The sequence below is a fragment of the Protopterus annectens genome, chromosome 12.part0, assembly GCF_019279795.1.
Source record: "Protopterus annectens isolate FY-2018-M chromosome 12.part0, PAN1.0, whole genome shotgun sequence".
Taxonomy (NCBI): Eukaryota; Metazoa; Chordata; order Ceratodontiformes; family Protopteridae; genus Protopterus; species Protopterus annectens.
This window is the reverse complement of record NC_056746.1, coordinates 426244656-426268010: the sequence shown is the minus strand read 5'-3', so window position 1 is coordinate 426268010 and position 23355 is coordinate 426244656. Positions and strand designations below refer to the sequence as shown.

The 23355-nt window shown below is 39.6% G+C and overlaps 1 protein-coding gene across 1 annotated transcript in view; it reads right to left on the bottom strand.

The window, feature by feature from the left end:
* Positions 1–660: 660 nt before the first annotated feature.
* PDPK1 (3-phosphoinositide dependent protein kinase 1) overlaps positions 661–23355 on the bottom strand; it is a 1584105-nt gene continuing 1561410 nt past the window's right edge. Inside the window, exon 16 of the mRNA XM_044088924.1 lies at positions 661–13629. Coding sequence (XP_043944859.1) covers positions 13516–13629 — 114 coding nt within the window. The 3' untranslated portion in view covers positions 661–13515. The remainder of the gene's footprint in view (positions 13630–23355) is intronic.

The window sequence follows — 23355 nt, the reverse complement described above, 5'->3', positions numbered from 1 at the left end:
ATAGCTAATGGAAATCACTCAAGCGTATCTTCCAGGACAGTCACTTCCACTGTCACCTTATGATGGTGCATTGGTACAGGCCTGTGGCTTTGTAAGGGGCTTTCACAGATCTCTGTTCTGGGGGCTTTCAAATGAGCCAGTTGTCCAACAAATTATGAAAGCCAGCAGCCTCTCCCTCTTAAATCTTCAAGTGGCCATACTGAAATTCTGATGCGGCTGGCACTACTTCACAGCGCACTCCTCTCCTAAACAATAAAGGTGATGCCTATGTGGAGCACAGCTTGTTACTTAGAGGCAAAAACAAACGATTCAATGGCTGAATCAGGATCAAATGCAGGACTTTTTTTTTCCACAAAATGCATTACAACCGAATCTAAGTAGGTAGCAGAAAAGAACTAGCAGGTTAATGGGATGTGTGCATGGCTCTCTTACTGCAATCTGAGAAGTCACAGTGTGTTTGACTAAGTATGCACATTCCCACACAAGCTTCAGAGGAAAAAAAAAACCAAACAGCTCATTTGTAGTGGAAGGATAGCTAACTCCTAGCAGCAGACCTGCCAAACAAAATTCCTAATGTCATATCAATAGAATACAATGGTAAGTCAAACAGGATTTAAAGCAAATGCTATTTTTTTTTTTTTTAAATAAAGACAAACGCTGTACACCTAGAACCCTACATGCTTTTATTACAGAACTATCAAGCAGTATGTGGAAAAATCATTAACTACATCTAAAGCACAAATATTTGGAAAGAAAACAGATTAATTAAATTATGAGAAACATGATTAAATCATTGACCAAATAGAAAATTTATAGAATAAAGCCAGAAAAGTTGAAAAATATAGTTTAAAATAATTATTCAAATTCAAGGCTGTACATCAATACATACACAACATGGCCCCAAACATGAATTCAATCCAAATAATTCATATATTAGAATTTAAATAACACAGACTGAACTAGAGGCCAACAACAGTCAGCAAATAATTTTATACAAGAATAAAAATACAAAAGTGTATCCTAGTATCATTGCATTACTTGCTTTGATTTTCAATTTCCTTTGCCTGTACATCACAGCTCCAGCCAACTATAAGCAAAGTGTAGTAACACACTGTCGCTGGCTGTTACCAACTTAAAAGAACAGAGTTAACTAGCATGAAGCCAAACACCATATACTCACCACCTTTTAAAGGACATTCACAATCATAAATGCCATTCATACTTTACATCTGGTCAACACAGATGCAAACTGATCAAATGGTTACCTGAACAGGCTTTTAACATTCCACATATACAGTCCTGTGTGGACAGACAGACATAACCAGGAGGGTTAGCGCAATTAAAAAATGTAATGAAATAGGTCACATTTCTTCCTATAATCTACAGTTAAGTCATCTGCCAGAATGAAAACCAGCACTGGCAACCTAGCACAGCTAGTATGACTTATCACAAGCATTCAGAATGCTTACAGAAATTGTACCACAGCTTTGGAAATTAAAACTACAGGAATTTCTAAATATATAAATGGATGTGCCCTACTCTCAGACTACAAAATAAACTAGTCAGCTTAATGTTACAGTGAATGTACGACTAGGGACCTCAGTCTAATGCGTACCAGTTCAGCATTAATTCTTAAGGCTTGCCAACCACAATGCATACTGCTGTGGAGTACACCAACATATCACAGATCTGATCTATAATGTGAGTTGAGAATTTCTCAAACAGTCTAATGTTTACTTGCAAGACTCAAAATTTTACCTGCATTTTCTATAAAGGTAACTATACTGCAATATGGCAGAAATTAGTCTAAAATATAAATGAGTAGCATTATGAGTAGCAATTTGTCTCCACTACTTTTTTACTGTACTAAATTCTCAACGATGTGAATACAAATTCTTTACTGAATCTTCATTTAAACAGAATGGGTTAGAGCTGTCAACACTGAGCCCATCAGTAGTACAGACCTGTTTCTTATTAACAAAGAAATATAAATTCATATGAGAGTAGTTGCTCTGCATGATGGTCAGTCACGCAGCACATGATGTGTGATGTGGCACAAGTGGCCAAAGCTCTGTCTCAATGAAAATGAAGGTAATGGTGGTGTGGTATTTCCATTATAATGAGGTGCTGCGACTATGGAGTTATAACATTTATGCAGTGCATGAAGCTCAATTAAAAACCTCAGAAAATGGAAAAAGGCATACTTGTTAAACCCATTCCTAGAGCATGAGTGTTTAACAAAACCTTACTTGTTAAGCACCCCTAAAAGGCCACTGTGATCAGATCATGCTGTGGACTAATATCAGACAGTGTTAGTCATTAAAGAATGACAGCAGAATGTAAAACAGCTTTTAAAATCGGTTACAACTTTACTCTGCCACACTTAAAAAGAAAATGTGGTAGAATGAAAAGTCTAAACGCTTTTAAAACTATTAGCTCTACAGAGGGTTACAATTAAATTTGATTCTGCCTGCTGTCTGACAGCACTTAAGTGTTTTACAGGCATTCAAATGTTTTGAAAGCTAGTAAAACACCTCTCATTCTACATGGAGAGCATATGGAGCAGATAAAGCTCCATGCACTACAAAGAATTATGATGCAGTTTCAAATAATCATAACCTTTTATATGTTCCCAAAATAAATGCCAAAATTCACCTCTCAGGCGTTGCTCTTGACATCCAAGTCTTGAACAACAAGCTGGTTATGATAAAACACCTGATCATAATCATCTATACTAAGCTGAGGGTAAAGGATGAATAATTGTAATTACTGGGCAAATGCAAATTTCACACAAACTGCATTCATATAGTACTATGCAGCTGACTTGACAGACCTATTACTGCACATATTATAAGCAAAATGCTGGTGCATTTTGACAAACATAAAAGACAAATACCATTTTCTAACTAAATGAGGTCCTGTTGACAAAAGCCTGTTTTGAAGAGTGATTTAGTAGAACTGTAAAAGCCCACATTCTTTATTACTAAAGTTAGCAAACTGATTCAAGAGCAACTGTTTTCAGTTGTTTTAAGATGAATGAGTGAGAGGAATGGTAAAACATGTTTATATTTATAATACTGGAGTAGCTGCAGTTTACAGATTAGATGGTTCAGCCCTATGGTAGAGAAGTACAAAGATGAGGAATACATGATAAAATCTGAGCACAATTAAGAATGGAATAGCTGTGTGCATCAGCATGGTTGGAAACATTAGTAACTAATGAAATAACATTTTCAAAAAATGCTTTTGTATGAGTGGGGATGGAGGGGGTCTCTGAAAGAGGCTACTTTTATAGTTTCTAGTGTTTTTGATTACATCAGCAACATTCTGTTTTCTCAAAAGTGGACTGTGATGGAAATGCAATATCTAGTAAATTGGGTCAATAACTGGATTAAGTGGTGCTCTGATAGACCGTGAACATGGAGTACATCCCACCTCAGTTTATATGGCCCACCACAGTATCGATAGGATCACAGTTGTAGTACATGTGCACACGATGGTTACACTCATCTCAAAATATTAAAGGTTCTGAATTTGTGCAATAAATTACCAAATTGCTACATCAATTAACTGCCACAATCCCAAAAAGCATAAGTTGGTGCATCTACTTTACAATGCAAGCAGTACTTCACGGACAAGAAAAAAAAAAAAGTAATTTTTCATTAAAATACTGGTTTACTTAAAAGATATTCACAAAACTTGTATTCGGTTCATGTACCTGACCCTGTTTATTCTAAGGAAGATCAAATGGCAATGCTTTGATGGCAAACTGGAGTTGATAAACAGGGATAACATTTAACAAGCATTGTTTAGGAGTGTATTTAAATACAGTAAATAACTATCTTACCATTACAAACAGTAAGAGAGACAATCCTAGACCCTGGATTCGCTCCCATGCATTTAGCACATCGGGCAACGAGCACCCTTCAGCACTCGTTTCTGTAGCAGGTACAGGTTTTACGGGGTCGGGTTGCTAGCCCGAGGCCCAACCCTCCTCAGAGTGTGCACTACACACTCGCACGCACACATACCTAGGGCCAATTTAGAGTGTCCAATTCACCTACTGCACGTCTTTGGAATGTGGGAGGAAACCGGAGCACCTGGATGAAAGCTACACTAATGCAGGGAGGACATGCAGACTCCCCACAGAAGGCACCCCAGCCAAGAATCGAACTGGAGAACCTCTTGTTGTGAGGCAACAGCACTAACCGCTACACCACTGCACCATCCAAGAGATACAATAAGAGGGGGCAAAACCTGATGAGCTGTCTGCATATACTTTTAACTATGGAACACTGTGGTCTGGATACAATACATGAGCAGTGAAAGAGGCTGAATTGTAAAAAACCTTGCAAAACAAATATACAAAATGCACGGCTCATCAGAGGCCATGGAAATGAAGGCCTTTCTCCTTAAAGTCATACTGGGAGGAAAAGGCATGCTAATGCTTGCTCATAAGACATTACAGAATCAGTTTCTAAGGAAAAATACTGGGCTACACAACATGAAAGGCAAAACAAAAGGAATGGTGGTACTGAAAAAGTCACAAAATAAGTAAACACAATCAAACTAACAAGTTTAATGATAGCTTCAGTAGGCAGCTCTGAACTGCAGACTGAAAAGGTTAACCAGTCCTAATATGCCCAAACATACCTGTGACAGTGTATACTTGTAAGCATATATAAACAAACAAAATATTCCCTAGTCTCTGATGGATCATGACGGCCTGGGTCTGTGTAAGATACAGCATACTATTCATGGAGAACTGCTTCTCCTTCCGGCTTTATAATGATTTCTAGGTCTGCAAATACACTGACAGATCATCAGACTTTATATAGACTTGCTCTCTTCAACAGACCAGCATGACGAAGTATAGGTCCAGGAATGCAGTACACTCAACCTATATGTATAAAAGCCAGTTAGCTCAAAAAGCTGAGAAAGTATTTATAAGTTAAATCTATAGAAGGAGAAATCCTCCCCAAAACTACACTCGGTTTAGGTAGCATTCTTTGAAAATGAAGAAACCTAGAATGTTGAAAATATAGAGAAAACTTTGTTTATAGTAGCTTGAATGTATTCCCACAAAAAAACAAGCAAAGATCTTAATTTCTGGTTGGCTATTTTGGACAGTAAAATTGCTTGAGTCTACAAAGAACCATTAATCACAATGTCTGAGACAAATTGATTCCTTACGTTTTTCCCATTCTGTGATTTAATAATTTAGTCAACCATGGTGTGTGTTAGGGATGGGCAAAAATGTTTGAATATGAGCCTTCTCCACACCATCACTTACACATTTTTGAAACTTCTGAAGAGCTGAATGAAGCACATTCTTTTTTGTATTCTCCAAATGCCACTTAATCCAATTTAGAGTCAAGGAGAAGCTGGTCCCTATCTTTCTACTGTGAGTACAAGGCAGACAAACTAATCCTTGACAGGATGTTAGTCTTTAATAGAATACACACAAAGGTTTAGAACACCTATAGACAATCACTTATCTATGGCACATCTTTGGGATGTGGGAGGAAACAAACACTGAAAACCCACATGGTCAAAGGACGGGCATATAAACTACACAAAAAAGGCATTACAGCCAAGAGCCCAACTGTAGAGTAAAGTGCTGTGATGCAGCAACATTCTTTTCCTACATGTAAGCACAGTAGAAACTTCTGCCGGTACTACATCCATGGTAAAACTGTGACAGCTAAGCTACAACAGCATAAAGGAATGTCTTCGGCATTAAAACTTGAAAGAGTCTTTAAATGAGTTTTCACACTCTGAACATCACCATTTTTGCAGGAAGCTCCTTGGCACAAAAAATCATCACACTCTTAAGAGATGTCTTTTAAAATTCTGGAAGAACAAAAGAGGGAGTGAGCTTAACCTTGAAGTGCATTGTTTCCACCGTCATCACTTCCCAGTTGACTGACACAGGCCTGTATGCAGGAAGATATGCTTATGAAGACTAAGACGCAAAGCAACTGGTGAGCAGTGAATATGTAGAACTGCAATGCACGCATTATGAAGACAAGAGCAATAATTCCATTAACACCACTCAATACACACAAGCAGCCCGCAGTTGGGATGCTTTCACAAGGAAGTGTCTCAATTAATGCATATTCTTTCTGTCCAGCAAAGGTAGTCTGACAGCATCCAAAAAGGCTTCCATGAAAGGAGGTTGTACAAAGATTAACTTTAAGAGATCAGCAGCTAACTTACAAAGCCAGTAACTACTTAATCTTCAGTTTTTTAAGCTTGGCTTACTATTTACCTTTTAAGTTGCTATAACAGATGAATTGTGTATGGTTTAAATCAACAGAAATCATGGAAGGCTGCATTAACACTAGTTTTAAAGTACACAGATCAGTGACACACCAGAAACATTCTGCAATGTATCTGTGCATGTAGATTCTGCATATACACCATCTATGACAACAGTCTAAGTCATAACAAGGTCTTGAGTTCATCAACCTTCTATAGTGAAACCTTCAGATAAAGTCAGGAGAGTGGAACTCCCCATTCTTTTCAACAAGGACATGCATGGTTCTGCTGAGAAACAATACAGTGAAAGATGTAGCATGATATTATAAAACATGTTATGTGTGTGTGCAGACAGGTGCACTAACAGCCACCCAACCCACTGATATACACACATTTTAAATGTGAAACAGCCAGAGAATGCCATTAAACTGCCAACCCTGCATGCTTAAACTTGCTGTAGTGAACTAGAAACACTACAGTTCACTGAAATAAAAACAGTTTTGTATATGGCACACTACAATATTACACTTTCCTCATAACTATCAAAGACACTATATCTGGGGAATCTTTATTCCTTAAGAACTTTGCCAAGTATCAAATGCCTTCACCTGCCAATGAGAGATTCATATTGACTTATAAATGACAGACTGCACCTGACACCTCAAGGGGGCACTGACATTTTTGGTGTCTATGCAGCCTGCTACATTTTTTTTGTGTAAATTAGCAAACAAATTCTGAAAGACTTTTTTTCAGGAAGGGTAGAGAAATAAGAGAATGAATGTAAACTGTTCACTATATACTGACTATGTTTACGTACTTATATATACAACTATGTATGTGTGTGTGCATTTATATACACACACACACACATATATATATATATATATATATATATAAACATATATACATCACACATACACAAGCACACACATAAATACATATACACATACCAGCCTCCTCCTGCAAAAATACCTGTAGTGCAATGTTTTGTAGGGTTTTGAGAGCAATTTGTGGGGTTTCTGATTTCAATTAGTTTCAACAGTTCAGTTACAAAGATTTTTATCTTGACTGAGACAACTTAAGTTTCCATATTGATAACATGATGCCCATCCAGTTGTTTGTGCTCTCTCTCTGACGACTCAATGGCTGTACCATGAAACTGTGCTTCCTTAATGTTTCATGGACTCCATTCATCTTTTGTTAGTTGCAAGCTTAAAAATGTTTATGGTCTGTTCAATGACAGACAATGTGACCAGTTACTCTGGAAAACCTCTAAATGTCTTTGTTGCAGTTATCACTCCTCCATTCACTCACTACCTCTGCTGCAACTTTCATGTTTCCTGTCATTCATGTTTGAGCTGACCACTTATTGATGAATAACGACCCACAGTGGCAGTCTGTTTCCATGGATCACAAGCTATATAGCGGAAATTGTGAATACTAAAATAAAACAATTCATCAAGAGTGCAAAAATCAGGTGCAGAGATGAAACAGACTATAAATCACTTAATGTTTTGTATGTGGTGCTGCTCTAAGGGTCAAAGTGGAAAGAGGAAAAACTCACCAATAAAAAAATAACTACGTGAAATACCCATCATAGCTTTGTATCTGTGAGGAGACATTGGCAATAGGATCTAAGAGCTCAGGCTTCTTCTCATGTTCCAAATTACGACAGTGGTATATCTCCCCCTCAAAAAAGTTCTGAAATTGCTCCCTTAGCTGAAGCAGCAGCTGCCCGGAGAACTGGGTGATGCATTTTTATCAGCTGCAACAAGTTCCTGGAACTGACTAGGAATAATGACTCAATGGAGATGGGATCCACAAAAACAAGAGGTCAGAAAGGAGGCAGCAGCATCATGAAAGCCGATGACTGATGAACCTGGGGCATAGGAAGGGAAATAAGGGATAATGGGAGAAGTATTAAATGACCGTGAACTGATTCAGAGGGAAACACAAAATGGTGAAGAAGTTCTTGCACAGTGCAATGACTGGCAATGGAAGGAAGAGTTAAAAGGAAAAAAAAAAAAAAAAGCTGGGTCAACAAGGATTCCTAATGCGGGGAAATTCCTGCCTGAAGTGAGCCATAAGAAAACCCTTCACTCCCACACAATGTTGATGTTTAGACTGTTGACAGGTTGAATCCATGGTGCAAAAGATCATTCCTAAAGCAGCACAAATTCCCTATAGACAGGGTATGAGACTCATACTTCCCTTGTTTGTTACTACCATTACGAACAGAAAACTTTTACAGAGGAAGGTAAGTAGATGTGGAAAGTCTAACCTGACAACAAACCAGATGCTGGGAGTGGGAGAAATGCCTCTGCCAAAAAAATGTCTAAACAGTAGTGTGTAAGGTACAGTAAAGTCAACAGACTTTGACAGTGACCATGATTCCTACTTCCAGGAAACGTATGAGCATTTGGCCTCTGGCATGGAAAACTTCCTGCCTAAAAGCCATCAATCAGACTAAAGGAGAAGCTACTCATTTTGGTGAGAAAACTCTGCCTCTGAAGACTTCCCACTGAATAAGTGGTAAAGCAGGGAGTCAAACATTGCTGGTAACTTCTCTGAAGAGGGTTACAATTGTCATTGTAACTGTGTCAATAATCTCAGAAAAGTTGGTAGTCATCTGCTAGTCATCACATTCCTGCCTGCCAGACTACTGTGGCTGCTGCTTATGTTGAGGCTCACATAATTAAGGTCTCTGCTCGCTCCCATGTTGCTGGTGGGAGTACTGGGAAGCCTGGAAACCATTACCAGTGGCAAAAAGGTCCTGGCCTTTCCTTATTCATTCCACACTGATGTCAATTCTCGGCCTGGACAGTAGTGGCTCATGAAATGGCGGAGTCATTGAAAGATGCTCTACCAGCCTGAAGGTAAGGCACAGCCAAGAAAGTGCTGGTGGATGGCTATGCAACTACTCGCAAATCTGGTTTGCTGCACTGTCCAAGTGATAATAGACCCTTATGTAAGAGCTAGGCGATTAGACTGCTGCTGCCTGCATCTTCAGAATGTTATACAAGTTGCTGTCAAAACACCTAGTTTACCACTTCAGAGACTTTACCAAATAACTCCAACTTCGAAAGTAAGTCGCATACAATAAACATTCAATTCCCAGGAGGACAGGATTAAGGAAATGAACATAAGACGCATTTCTGGAAGTGATCAACAACCTGTCTGCATGTTGAAAGGAGAGACTTTTGTGGTCTAGTGTGCTTCAGAGCAGCTTCCCACATGTGACATCCAGTTTGAAGCAGTGTGCATCAAAGCAAATTCCATGACTGGATGAAAAACCATGTGTGCCTTTCAAGGGACAGAGGCTTTTGTGTCTGGGTAACAGCAGAGCTCTTTCAAAGCATCCTGGAAAAACTCCACTAGGAGCGGTGCCACTCAGGATTCTTGGCCTGGAGCCCTGAAGGCCTCATGCGTCTTTCTATGAGAATATGGCATGTCAGTGAAGTATTTCTGACTTGTCCTAGAAGATCCTTAAGAACTCCCTATCCACATTCTTGGGGTGGTTCCTCCTGGTGGGAGGTGATCCTTATTCTTCACCACTCTGCATCATGCAGTTGAGGAAAAATGCAATGCCAGGTCTGGAAGGTTAACATGCTCTGCACCCCCCCACCCACCCATGCACACACTAACATGGACTTTGTAAAACCCACAGAGAAAAAACAGTTTTCAGTTTGGGTGGCCTACTTAGACTGGGAAGGGGAGAACTTGTCATCAGTGCTGTGTGGTATGAAATACAGTGAGAGAGCTGTCTAAATGTCTCCAATGCGGAAACAGAAATCACATAATGAACATCTCCAACAATGCCTGTAGAGACTGCAAAGACAGAAGTTGAATGTATACTGCTGAAAAAAGTAGTGGGGGTGGCATCTGGATAATCTAACACAGAAACTGATTTCAGGTAAACCAATAGCTGTCTCATCAACAAGTAAGTTGATGTAATGATAAAATAATAGACCTAAAACTGGCTAAACTGAGATGAGCCAATGCCACATGCACCACTGATACAGCTGACATTAGAATTGGCTTCTGCATTACAACAGACAATTGATAAGGCTACAGTGGGACTGCAAGATAACTGATGTCTGGGGTAAATAATGTTAAGATTGGGCCAGAGACCATTAAAACAAGGCTGGAATGCTTGCACCAGTTTTCAAAAGAAAGCCTGCTGCCATTACTACAGTGAATCATGAGGAAGCACTACAGGGCACCAAGCAAAACATTTCAATCAACAGCATCTACAAAGTAGACTCAAAAGCAGGCTGAAAAATACTATAAAAGGTTTGGAGGAGATCAGGAAGACACTTAATACCTCTTACAAACCCAAAGAAAGCTGAAAGAAAAGATCACTATGAAATGGGAATGAGTAGGTAAAGCTGAATATGAACCTTCAAGGATCCACAGTGGCTGGTATCTGGATCCTCAAGGACTAATGAAAAAAGGGTGAGAACTCCAAAGCTTTCCAGCAGGTCAAACAGCAACCAGATGGGTCTGCAAAGTGGCAAAAGCACAGTGGGTTAAGAAACACCTGGAGGATGAAAGCCGCAGCAGATCTAAAGGCTTCTACAGCTGCCTTCAGGTGTTTGCCATTTTGCCTATGTTGCACTGGAAAATGTTTGATGAATTTTCCATTTTCACTTTCGTTATAAAATATTTTTTCAGGGGTTTCTTATGCTGTTACTGCACAGCTCTTTTATAATGGTACTGCAGATCTCTCTTAAGCAAAGAAGGCAGAAGCTGTGGGGTAAGCAACAGAAATTTGCTTCCCACAATAGCATTTTTTTTTCTAACTTGTCAATGCTGAAACCTTTAAAGATCAGAAGTAAGAAAATTATGAAACAAGCATCACATCCAACAGAGGGGAAGGGAATTGTATGCAAACTCTGTTCCGCATCAGAACAAGGAAAGTAAGAGAGACAGCAGGTGGAGACTGAGTCAGGTGGTTTCTGATGCAGCCAAGGGGAGACTCAAGAATATTCTGAGTAAGATTCCACTAATCTAAAGACAAGCACCAAAAAGGTTGTAAGCCAATGAATCATGATGTCAGTCAGTCTGTGCCAATATCAGACTTTGGCATCTGCAAACAAATATCTTTTAATGTACTGTTCTGATGGTTGGAACTGCAGAAACATTTACAACAACACGGCTTTACTTATGGTTAAAAATTCTAATGAGCAAAAAAGTGAACAAGGAAACTGTAACTGTGAAGTTTAATAAATATTAAGCACAAGGAAGCAGTTCCATTCTACCCATGTATTATGACCTTAATTAAGAAAGACCTAAAAAACAAATTACCTATATATACATTAGTCCAGCATCTAGTCTGGCAAGATGATTTCAGCATCTCATCACCAAGAGTGAAATTTCTTGTCTCTAAGTTCCCTACCTGTTTGTGCCCCAATAACACACTTCCGACAATGACGATCCTGAACTGCAAAATGTGTACAGTGGTTTTATTTGTACTGCGTAAGTGACTTACTATTCAAAACCAAGTGACATCACCAATTTCCAAATAGCACAGCTTTTTGCGGGGGAGGGGCAAAGTGCTATTTTGGATCCATGCTGCTAAGATACACAAAGACATTTTTTAAGTACCATTATTTTGTCAAATAAAGATATTTACTTGACATATAAAGCCAGGGCATGTACTTGACTAATCTCTGTATTACCCCTTAACCTTAAAACTGAAAAGCTCTCCTAACCACCTAAATCCTTCCGATTCCTGTAGTACTTGTTCCATATCTGAACCCATCAATTTTCCAATATCTGCTGCAAGCAGCAACAAGCTTTTCCAGAACAGGAATGAGACATCTGAAATTTCTAACTTAAAAGGACTCTAAGCCAAGTAAGTCATCAAAATGACCCAGCTTGGGTGTGTTGCATTTGCCAGGTCTGCAAAGAATTTTGATTCTCTGGAGTCCTCGAGGGCACTGACCTGGCACAGCACAAAGCAGAGGCACTGGAATGGTAAAGGATCAATATCTTGCTTCTGAATTGCCTTTCTATGCCTTTTTTCAGGTGTGTGATTAAGGAAAGCAGCTGCTTCTTTCTCATGACACATGGATCTTGGGACCACCAAAGGCATTAACAGAAGGATGTGCTCTCCCTTCCTTGATGTAGAAGACATCCAGGTTAAATGCTATACCTGGTAAAGCACTAGCTAGCACCATGTGTCCCATGAAAGTGGTTCGGTTGTGCTAGCAAGTAAGCCTGAATACGAATAAACTGCACAGAAATGGTACTTAAACTAAAACCATCATTGATAGAGGACATTCAACCAGTAATTTGATGTGTTACAATATGTACCTTACATACTTAATGAAAAAGTCTTTCTGGGGACCTGTACAAAGTTATTACAGAAAACCTACAGAAAAAAAGCTTGATTTTTTTTTTTACAGTAAAAAGCTATTCTTATTTCATTTTCATTTGGTTAGCAATTACTAAAAGGTGACAAGTTTATTCACATTTAAGATCAAATTTAAAACTGATCTTCAAACTTAAATCTAAAAAAATTAAACAGTACTGAACCACTTAAAAAACAAGATAAAGTGTCTACTGAGTGAGACATTCTGGTGCTATATTCTGCGCTTTTCTCTCCTGTACACTTGCTCCTTCAGTTCACAGTGTTAAGTCTGTCTGTCTTGGATACGATGAAGCACTGACATCAGTACATTATTAAGTACCATTAAAATCCTGCTATCAGTACTGTGGTAGGACTAAAAGCAAGGCTGTAACTGACAACTGCTATTGCAAGTAGCAACAGTAAACCAAAAGTAAACATTCTACCAGCGTAGTCGACAGAGAAGCTCCCTGATGAAGAACAGTTCAAGAGTAGTCAACAGTACTCCAAAAAGCTTAATGAACAAGTGAAAGCCCCCGACTAATGGGAACTGTACAGGATTCTGGATGTGTGCATGTGTGTCATGATGAAAAGTACAAAGTCTGTTCATTAGTTCTGTTGGAGGAACACAGCTGAAGTGCACAAAAAACGAGATCTTTGTATGACAGTATGCATGTGGAAGCCTCAACGAAAGCACGAAGAGCAAGCAAAGCAACCCTGAATTCCATTTATGTTTGCATTTTTGTAACAAACAAAATGTATATGAATGCCTTCCTGGTGAGGCGCTGTGTGTGATCACAGGTGGTTTAAGGAAGGCATCTGAACAACCGCAGAACCTGTGCGTGACTCAAAGCTCTTATCAAGTTCCTTGACAGACTGGTACACATGCAAATGAAATGTGACTACATGCCAGTATTCTGATGATTCTGATATCTCTGTGTCCAGACTTCTTGGATCTTTTTGCACCATTTATGAGCATTTCCACTAGGGTCCATCAGGTAGTATGTCCGGTTAGGCTAAGGATAAAATTCAAGTATTACTACCATGTCATTTCAAACTACTTCTAATTAATTAAGCAAACATACATACCCAACAGTAGATTTAAAAGCTTAGGAAAACATTTACCATACAACTTGTATACAGCTCACAGTGGTTTACCATAGAACTCTGATGCATGCGTGGGTGCGTGTTCCCACTACAACTAACAAGATCTTCATCTAAACACTTATGGAGTGGTGTTAATCCAAAAAGATCATTCTTTTAAAAAGAGATGCTGCCCAGTTTACAAAGTTCTCAGTGCCAAGCTCAGTGTCATTTATGTTGTAGTCTCCTTTGCCTGGATTGAAGGATATGCTTTCTGCCTTAGTTCCATTTTTTTATTGAATGCTTTTATTAAAATATCACTTAAAACATAAGCATATATACATCAACAGAAATGAAAACAAACCATATTAACATTTTCTATTTACACACATCATTCATTACAAGTTTTCTTTCTTCCAGTCCCACATTACATAAATCACTAAATTCCTGAAATTTCTTAAATCTCTCCTTTTGAACATTATTCTGAATGTATTGTTCCCACAAATTCCATTTATTTCCAGGTATTTTGCTCCTTCTCTTTTCTAAAGATTCCCATTTCAATTCTTTTATATCTTTTACAATATTCAACACTGCAAATACAGTTGATTTAGACTGACTTCCATTTTCTAGTAAGTGCTTTTTTTGACAGCCAAAAGAATAATTTCCTTAGTTATAGCTATTTGCTTACCCAGTACTTCTGACAAGAACACTCTGCAGGAAATTCTTTTACCCAGTACTGACAAGAACACTCTGCAGGGAATTTTTTAAGTCTGCCTACTCATTTCGCTAACAAAAAACATGCTCCGAGTTACCTCTTTCTTCTCCAACACACTTCCAACATTTGATAGCTACCCGAGGAAAAAAGTCTGCTTGGGGTATAAAAATACCTATGCAAACACATACAAGCATATATCCTTCTGGACTTTGTTGCATGCTTGAAAGCCATACACAAGTCCTTCCACTGGTCCCTCGTAAACTGCTTTTCCAGTCGCTCCATGTTTTCCAACCTCTTCAGACTGATTCTTATAGTCATCATGCAATATTTTATATGCCCTACTAATTATCCCTTTAACAGCAGCTTCTGTTCTAGATTCAGCTAAAAACTCTTCCAGAGCAGGTCTTTCATTTAGGACCCCCATTATCTCTTTGCCAATGCTCTGATATTAATCCCCGATTGAGAAGACAGTCTCTTACTGGCAGTCCAAATTTCCTGGCTTCATCCCAATGAATTACTTCTCAATCACTAATTTGCTCCCAATACTTTGTTCATCTGCCAGCTTTCTCCAGTAAATTCCAGTTACCACTTGCCTATTTCCTATACCCTTATATTTGCAGTCATCCCTATTGGGAAAATCTCCTTTCACCATTCATATGTTGGCTTGACAAAATATCCCTGCTGCAGCTGTATGAAAATAACATTCTGTATGGTGGTGATTACTCTCCTTAAGGATCTGCATTCAAAATCCCACTCTCTCCTTATTTCATGCCCCCCCATCATTATCCCTTTCCACATTGATTTTTAACTTTCCACTTGTTATTGAAATGAGCCTTAACTGTGTACCTCTAAAATATACTTAAATCAGGCAATCCTAAATTACCTTGTTTTATTGGGAGGATCAACTTATAACACTTAACTCTTACATTATTTCCCTCCCACAGAAATCCTTTCAATGCTTTATCGCCCATTAATTTACTTACTTATTTATTAACATTTCTTTACCGGGAAATTCTGATTGGACACAGGTCCTTTTTCAGTGGAGGCCCGGGGAGAAAAGTTCCACAAGTATAAATAAGCAAGTGTTACAATAGCAAATGAGTTTACACTAAAAAGCATGATATGTAGAGTACAAAGAAAATGATCAATAGTAAGAAAGAAAAACATACAATGGCTATTGAGTACTAGACTTGTTACAAATTGAGGTGACAAATAAATGATCCATAAGAATTATGCTGATAAAGCATGTTTAGTGTCAGATTAAATTATAAAGAAATAGTGCTGTATTTATATGCTAGGAGCTTTGCTAGTCTGGGTTGGAGCAGGGGCAGAGCCAATGCATTTTTAGGTGAGACTTGAGAGTGGTTTTGAATAGACTGGTGGATAGTGTTTTGGTTATACAGGAGGAAAGGTTGTTCCATAGTTTGGTTAACAAAAATATGCCTGACCTGCACATAAAATTTAAGGGACTAAAAACATTTTCATTGCTTGTATCTTACTATCCAAAAATAAAAGAAGTTATGTACTTACCATAACGTTACATGTTTGTTGTCCATCTCGCTACTGGATGGGTTCGGAGCCAATCCTCGGCTCCGACTTGGCCAAATACACTAGCTCGAAGTCTCTAACTTGTCTCATGGCAGGAAGGTATCCCATCACGCAGTGGTGTAATTCCTGAAATCCTGTTTGCTGCCAACTATAAATCTATGAAAAAAAAACTACCAATAATACAGCAGGAATAGAAACAAGGAAAACTACAAAAGAGCTCCTTAGTAAGGAAGGAAACCTCACCTCTAGATCCTCTAGGAGTCCTTGGCTGGGGGAAGGTGGGAGGGTCATAAGAATGAATGGTGATATGGACAACAAACATGGAACGTAATGGTAAGTACATAACGTGTTTATGTTATGTTGTCCTAGCTCGCCTTCATTACTGGATGGGACAGCATCTCTAGCACCTTTTCCCAGGGTGGCTCATGGAACAACACCCTTTAGCACAGTGGAACCAAAGGAGACCCTGTCCTTGGAGGCCAAATCCACTTTGTAATGAGTAATAAATGTATGAGGAGTTGCCCACGTAGCAGCAGCACAAATTCTGTCCACTGATAATCTGGCGAGGTAAGCAGAGGATGTAGCTAAAGCTCTAGTTGAGTGGCCCTTAACCTTGAATGGCAAGTTCTTGTCATTTGAGGAGTATATAAAGGTAATGGAATTTGAGAGCCAATTTGAAAGCGTAACTTTTGAAACTGGCATCCACTTTTTTGTTTCAGAGAAGGAAACAATGTATCTGTTTTTCTGAAACCTTTAGTTCTACGTAGATAAAACCTAAGCTGTCTGTGTACATCCAACTGGTGAAGTTTGTACTCTGCCTTGTTGCTATGATGGGGGAAAACATTGGAAGCTCAACAGATTGATTTAGATTGGTTTGGGAACACATTTTTGGCATGAAGGACGGGTTAGTACATAGGGATACTCTATCTCTATGAAAAATCAGGTATGGTGGCTTGATAGATAGAACTTGCAACTCTGAGACTCTTCTTGCAGATGTAATGGCTACCAGGAGAATAGTTTTCCAAGAAAAGAATTTGAGATCACAAGATGATGAGGGCTCGAAAGGAGGTAAAGTTAGGTGAGACAGAACAAAATTCAAATCCCATGGAGGAAGAGGTTCTTTAATGGGAGGTCTCAAACAAGTGCCTTTTAGAAACACTTTGCACAATTAGTGTGACATCAGGTTAGGAGTATATTCACCAATGTGGAAATTAGATATTGATGCTAGTTGCACTCTAATTGTAGCTGCCGCAGAGCCTTGCTGAAAAAGTTCCGCAAGAAATTCCAACACTGAACTGATTGGGGCAGAGAAAAGGTCAATGTTTTTTCCTTGTGCCCAGTAGGAGAACCTGTTCCATTTACTAGCATATAACTTTCTGGTCGAAGCCTTGTCAGAAGATACAAAAATGTGTTTTACTGCTGGTGTGAAGTCTTGAAGCCTAAGTTTGGAAGTGGAGCAGCCATGCTGTCAATTTGAGGGTTTGGATTGCAGGATGAAGAGCTCCAAATATATGAATCAGAAGGTCTGGAACTGGGTCCAGAACCCAGGGCTTCACCTGTAGGTGAGGCCAGAGAAAAGGGAATCAAATCTGATGAGGCCTGTATAGGGCAATGAGAATCAGCCTGCTTCCCAAAACTTTGCTTTCTTGATGACTTTAGGTATAAGGGGAAACGGGGGAAAAGCGTACAGAAGTCCTGAGAGCCAATTGTGGATGAGTGCATCTCTCGCTGTCTCCCCCAAAGGGGGGATTAAGGCAAAGTAGCTGCTGCATTTGGCATTCATGGGAGTGAAAAAAAAGATCGCAGCAAGGCCGGCCCCATTTTCGGAAGATCTCTTCCACTATGTTTTGGTTCAGAGACCACTCATGAGGCACTAAAATCGCCCTGCTGAGCTTGTCCGCTATCACGTTGGATTTCCCCGGGATGTGCATTGCTATCAGAAAGCGTTGGGAAGAAATAGCCCATTTCCATACTCTCAGCACCTCTCGACAAAAAGGGTATCAGTCTGGTTCATTCTTGTTTATGTACCAGACCACAGACATGTTGTCGGACTGGATTGCAATCTTTCCTAGTGAAAGAGAGTCCTCCAACGGTAGAAGCACTGCTCTCATCTCTAAGACACTGATGTGCAGATGGGCCTCATGTTCTTGCCATTTGCCTTGGACCATCCTTCCCAGATATAGCCCCCCCACCCTATCTGGGAGGCGTTCGTGGACACCATAGCTACAGGTAATTGTGGAACTAAGGGTCGTCATATGGTCACCTGGATGGACTGAAGCTACCATAGGAGATCTCTCTTGCATGAATCTGTGATTCTGACTAGGTAAGACATGGGAAGTTCCTGTAATGACCACTGAGCAAATAGAAGCCATTCAAGAATTCTCATATGTATTCTGGCTACGGGAACTAAGGTGATCGTTGAAACCACAGTCCCTAGGAGTTTCAAAACTGTCTTTGGCTTTGCTTTGTTTCTGAGTAAGAAGATCTGAGAACAGAAACCCTGTCCTGCGGAAGTCATGCCATCATGAAGACGGTGTCTAGAGCTGCGCCTATGAATGTAATATGTTGAGAGGGCAACAAGGTAGATTTCTGTAAATTGACTGTAATGCCTAACTGGGAGCAAGTTTGAAGAGTGGTGTCCCTCGCCTGTTGAAGTAGATTCTTGGTGGCGGCAGTAAGGAGGCAGTTGTCTAGGTATGGAAACACTTGGAATCCCAGACGTCTCAAGTGAGCCGTGACTACTGACATGCATTTGGTGAACACTCTGGGGGCTGTAGTGAGACCAAAGGGCAGAGCTCAAAACTGGTAATGACTGGCTTGCTGCTCTGTCCGTTTTTGTGTGGTAGTATGCATCTTGGAGGTCTATAGAGTACATCCAATTGTCTTTCCCTAAAAAGGGAAGAACTGACTGCAGTGTCACCATTCGGAACTTGGACTTCTTCATAGATTCATTTAGCTTGCTGAGACCCAAAAATGGGTCTCCAGTCCCCTGTTCTTTTGGCACTAACTAATCTTGAGTGTTCTGAATCCTATTTGGTCTGTGGGGACTTCTTGGACAACTCATTTGTCTAGCAACCTTAGAATTTCTACAGTTGCGTGTTCCCTCTGACTGGGTGGAACATCCGGGATTGTTCTGATTTGTGGGGCAGGACGGCAAAAGGGGATGGAATAGCCTCTGGATATTGTACTTTGTACCCACTTGTCTCTTGTGATATCTTGCCAGGCTTCTGGGTACAAAGAAATGTGCCCCCCGAGTGCCTCCAGAGTACAGCAGACAGGCCTCCTTTCATCAGCGCTGGTAGGGTCAACAGATTTATGAATGAAAATCCTCAAACCATCTCCAAGCAATCTGAGAAAAAAGTGGTTAACAGAGTAAAAACAGGTGAAAAGGGACGTCCGCCTCAGTCAGAGTGTCTGTCCACCAAGGCAGGAGTGTAAAAACAGGGATAGAAATGGGATGGTGGGTGGGAAGGAATATTGCAACAGTGATCAGTAGGACATTTACACTTATGGTATGTTCCTACACAACTGTACTATGTCCTGACTGAAATCACCATAACAGTATTCCAAACAGATGGGCAATTCCTAAAGCTTAAGGGAGCAGAAAGGTGGAAGGATGAGTACTGCAATAACCACCTAAGAGGCCAGAGAAGACTAACATGGTGAAGGCAGCTCTGGCTTTGGAAAATGCATCTACTCTGTAATGGTTAGGGAAATGGACACTTAAGAGCAGGTAGATGCTTCCAATATTAGTCTGGAATCTCTCTCTCTCTTTGTAGAAAGCTCCAGAAGAGGCCACTGCTCCGGTAGAATGAGGGCAAAGATTTGTCATGGTAAGTGCAATAAAAGGAGATAGACCTGAAAATCCAGCTACCAACAGTTTGGATATTGGCTGGCAAAACGAAGAGTCTAGGAAGGAAACAAAACAGTTGGTCTGACTTATGAATAGACGGTCTTGTCTAGGTAAAATCTGAGCTATATGTGCATATCCAGGGAATGTAGAATTCTCTCTCTCTGTTAAGTGGGTTGGGAAAGAAGGAAGGAAAGTAGGTAGCCTGATTGAAGAACATCACATTAACCACTTTAGGCATGAAAGGAGGATTGACCAGCAGAGACACTATGCCCTTATTGAAAATAAGGAAGGAGGGGGGGGTAGCCACGAGAGCTTGAAGCTCAAACCTGCACAACAAAAGTGTGAGGTACCAAAAAATGTTTTTTTCAGGTGCAGAACTTGAGAGTGGAGAAAGCCGCTGGTTCAAAGCAAGTGAACTTGTCCCGCACATAGTTAAGATCCCAAGAGGGAAGGCCATTGGTTATCTCTGAGGATTTAAGTGCAGGACCCCGTTTAAAAACTGCTTGACCTCAAGCCTGGATATAAAAGTAGGGTTAAGAAAAAGGCAAGCTGAAATACAGGCTTTAGTAGACAAAAACGTCAAGCCACCTTTCATTAGATCACACAGATAAGATAAAACAAGAGGAACCTCACATTTATTCCTTCCAGAGTTTTAGTTTAATAACATATTGAAAATCTGTTCCATTTGGCTATGAAGGATTTTCCTTGCCTCCTGGAGAACCTGAAGCACATCCTCAGAAAATTGGTGTCTGGAAAGACTCAGAATCTTATCATCCCATAAGGTTAAGCTGGGATGAAGCAATGAGACGTTCTTGCTGTGTGAGCATGTCCACTAGGTGGAGTAGCTTGTGCTGACTACACCTGACTAAAAAGAGAAAGGAAATCTGTTGCTGCCTTGGCCAAAATGGAGTCACCAGCAATTTGTTTTCCTTTTTAGATTTTATGCAAAACTTTTGGGAGGAGCAGCAGGAAGGGGAGGCATAAAGAAACCTTCCTGTCCACTGGAAAGACATGGCATCTATCCTCCAAGCCTCGGGCGAAGGTGTCCTTGTGCAACAGAGAAAGCAGTCTGATTTTAAAGGCAAAAAAGTCAAAGGAGAACGTTACCACCAAGTAACACCAAACGTACCACGGCCAAAAGATCTCAGGAATCCAGGAAAAAACTTTTTAATATCCAATACTGGTAACTTCAAATACAAACACGTAAAATACAGTGCCAAAGTATAGTCCAAACAATCAAATCAAGCACTTTCACACAGGCTCTCCCAGGCTTTGTCAAGATACCAAGACCATTCTAAATTTGCTTTATATACTGTTATTGCACTTCAATTGATTAATTAACTTAACAATTAAATAATTAAAACATTTCTCCAAAGAATATCCTTTCTTCATTCACTATGCATCATATTGTAGCTTATGTATTTGTTTTTTAAAATATATATATTAAATATGTATTTAAAATGTGTATTTAAAATGTGTTTAAAAATATTTGTACTATTTTAAATTTCAGTTTTATAACCATGTAAGAAATGTGTATATTTATATAGTAAACATTGTATGAATCTTATTGTACCATACACTAAATATTTTAACAATAAATAATGTATGCTTCAAACTCCACTACAAACCCTACCCAAAATAATTACTTTGTACCTCATTAAATATGTGGAGTTTGAAGCATACATTATTTATTGTTAAAATATTTAGTGTATGGTACAATAAGATTCATACAATGTTTACTATATAAATATACACATTTCTTACATGGTTATAAAACTGAAATTTAAAATAGTACAAATATTTTTTAAACACATTTTAAATACACATTTTAAATACATATTTAATATATATATTTTAAAAAACAAATACATAAGCTACAATATGATGCATAGTGAATGAAGAAAGGATATTCTTTGGAGAAATGTTTTAATTATTTAATTGTTAAGTTAATTGATCAATTGAAGTGCAAAAACAGTATATAAAGCAAATTTAGAATGGTCTTGGTATCTTGACAAAGCCTGGGAGAGCCTGGGTGAAAGCGCTTGATTTGATTGTTTGGACTATACTTTGGCACTGTATTTTACGTGTTTGTATTTGAAGTTACCAGTATTGGACATTAAAAAGTTTTTTCCTGGATTCCTGAGATCTTTTGGCCGTGGTACGTCTGATTTTAAAGGCAAATAAGTCTACCTGTGGTATACTCCATTTATGGTCAATTCTAGGAAGACCTGTCTGTTTCATCCATTCATTCGTGGTGGTCTTCCACTGACATGAGGGAGTCTACCAGAACATTGTCCTGGGACAGAATGTATGCTGCTTGAAGGGAAATGTTAGTCTTGATGGTTGGGTTCCAAGCAATCTGAGCCAATCTGCAAAGATGACAATATCTTGACCATCCTTGCTTGCTTATGTACCACATGACTTGTGTTATCTGTGAATACCTTTAGAGGTCCTGGCTTCCAGAGATGGGAGAAGACTTGTAGGGCCTGAATCATAGCTCATATTTCTTGCAGACTGATGATTTCTGTCTTGAGATTGGATTGCCAGAGGCCATGGACCTTGTAAGTCCCTGTCTATACCCCCAAGCTTCGTCAGAGGTGTCTGTGTGTAGCTTTTGACTTGGAGCCTGCATCCTGAAGAGCAGCCCTAGGCTGAGATTCAAGATGCAGGCTGCTCTTCAAAATGCAGGCTCCCAGTCAAGAGCTACACACAGACACCTCTGTGTGTAGCTCTTGACTTGGAGCCTGCATCTTCAAGAGCAGCCCTATGTTGAGATTCATCTGCTACAACCACCAAAGGATCTCTCTTCAGACACGGTATGATGGTGATCTTCATGTCTAGGGGACAAGTTTGTTGAGACCATACATTTTTAAAGTACCACTGTTTTCCTCATATGCAACTTCACTAGTGGTAGCAGTGGAATGGTTGCCACTATACAACTTAGTTTTCTGAAAATCTACCTTACAGAACAGACTTGGAGAGGTAAGAGCAACTGGAAATAAGATGAGAGGTTCTCACCTTCTCATGGGGCAAGAAGGCCTGCATGTTGTTTTTGCCTAGTCTGTAACCCCCCCCAAAAAAACAGGTCTTGAGTGGGCATAACAGAAGACTTTTTGACACTAATGGTGAACTCCAGTTGCAGGGGGAGAATGACGGCAAACAAGATGCAGTAAAAGTCTGATGCGATAATGCTTGGATAAGCAAATTGTTTAGGTTAGGGAATACCTGTACTCAGGAGTCCTACCTGAGCTAGGCACTTTGTGAAAACTCTGGCAGCAGTAAAAAAACCCAAAGGGCAAAGCAGAAAACTGAAAATGTTATGAGCCAGTAGAGAAATTCAGAAATTTCCTTCAGGAATGGTGTACTGCATTATGTATGCATGCCTCTTTCAGGTTCTAAGACACTAGGAAGGCCTGGGGAAACAAAGGTCACAAAAAACAGCATGTTGAAAGTGCATACCTTGAGGAAGGTGTTCAGCAGAAAAGGGTCCAACACTGGTCTCCAATGTCCTTTTTATGGAACCAGAAACAGCCTTCAGTAAAA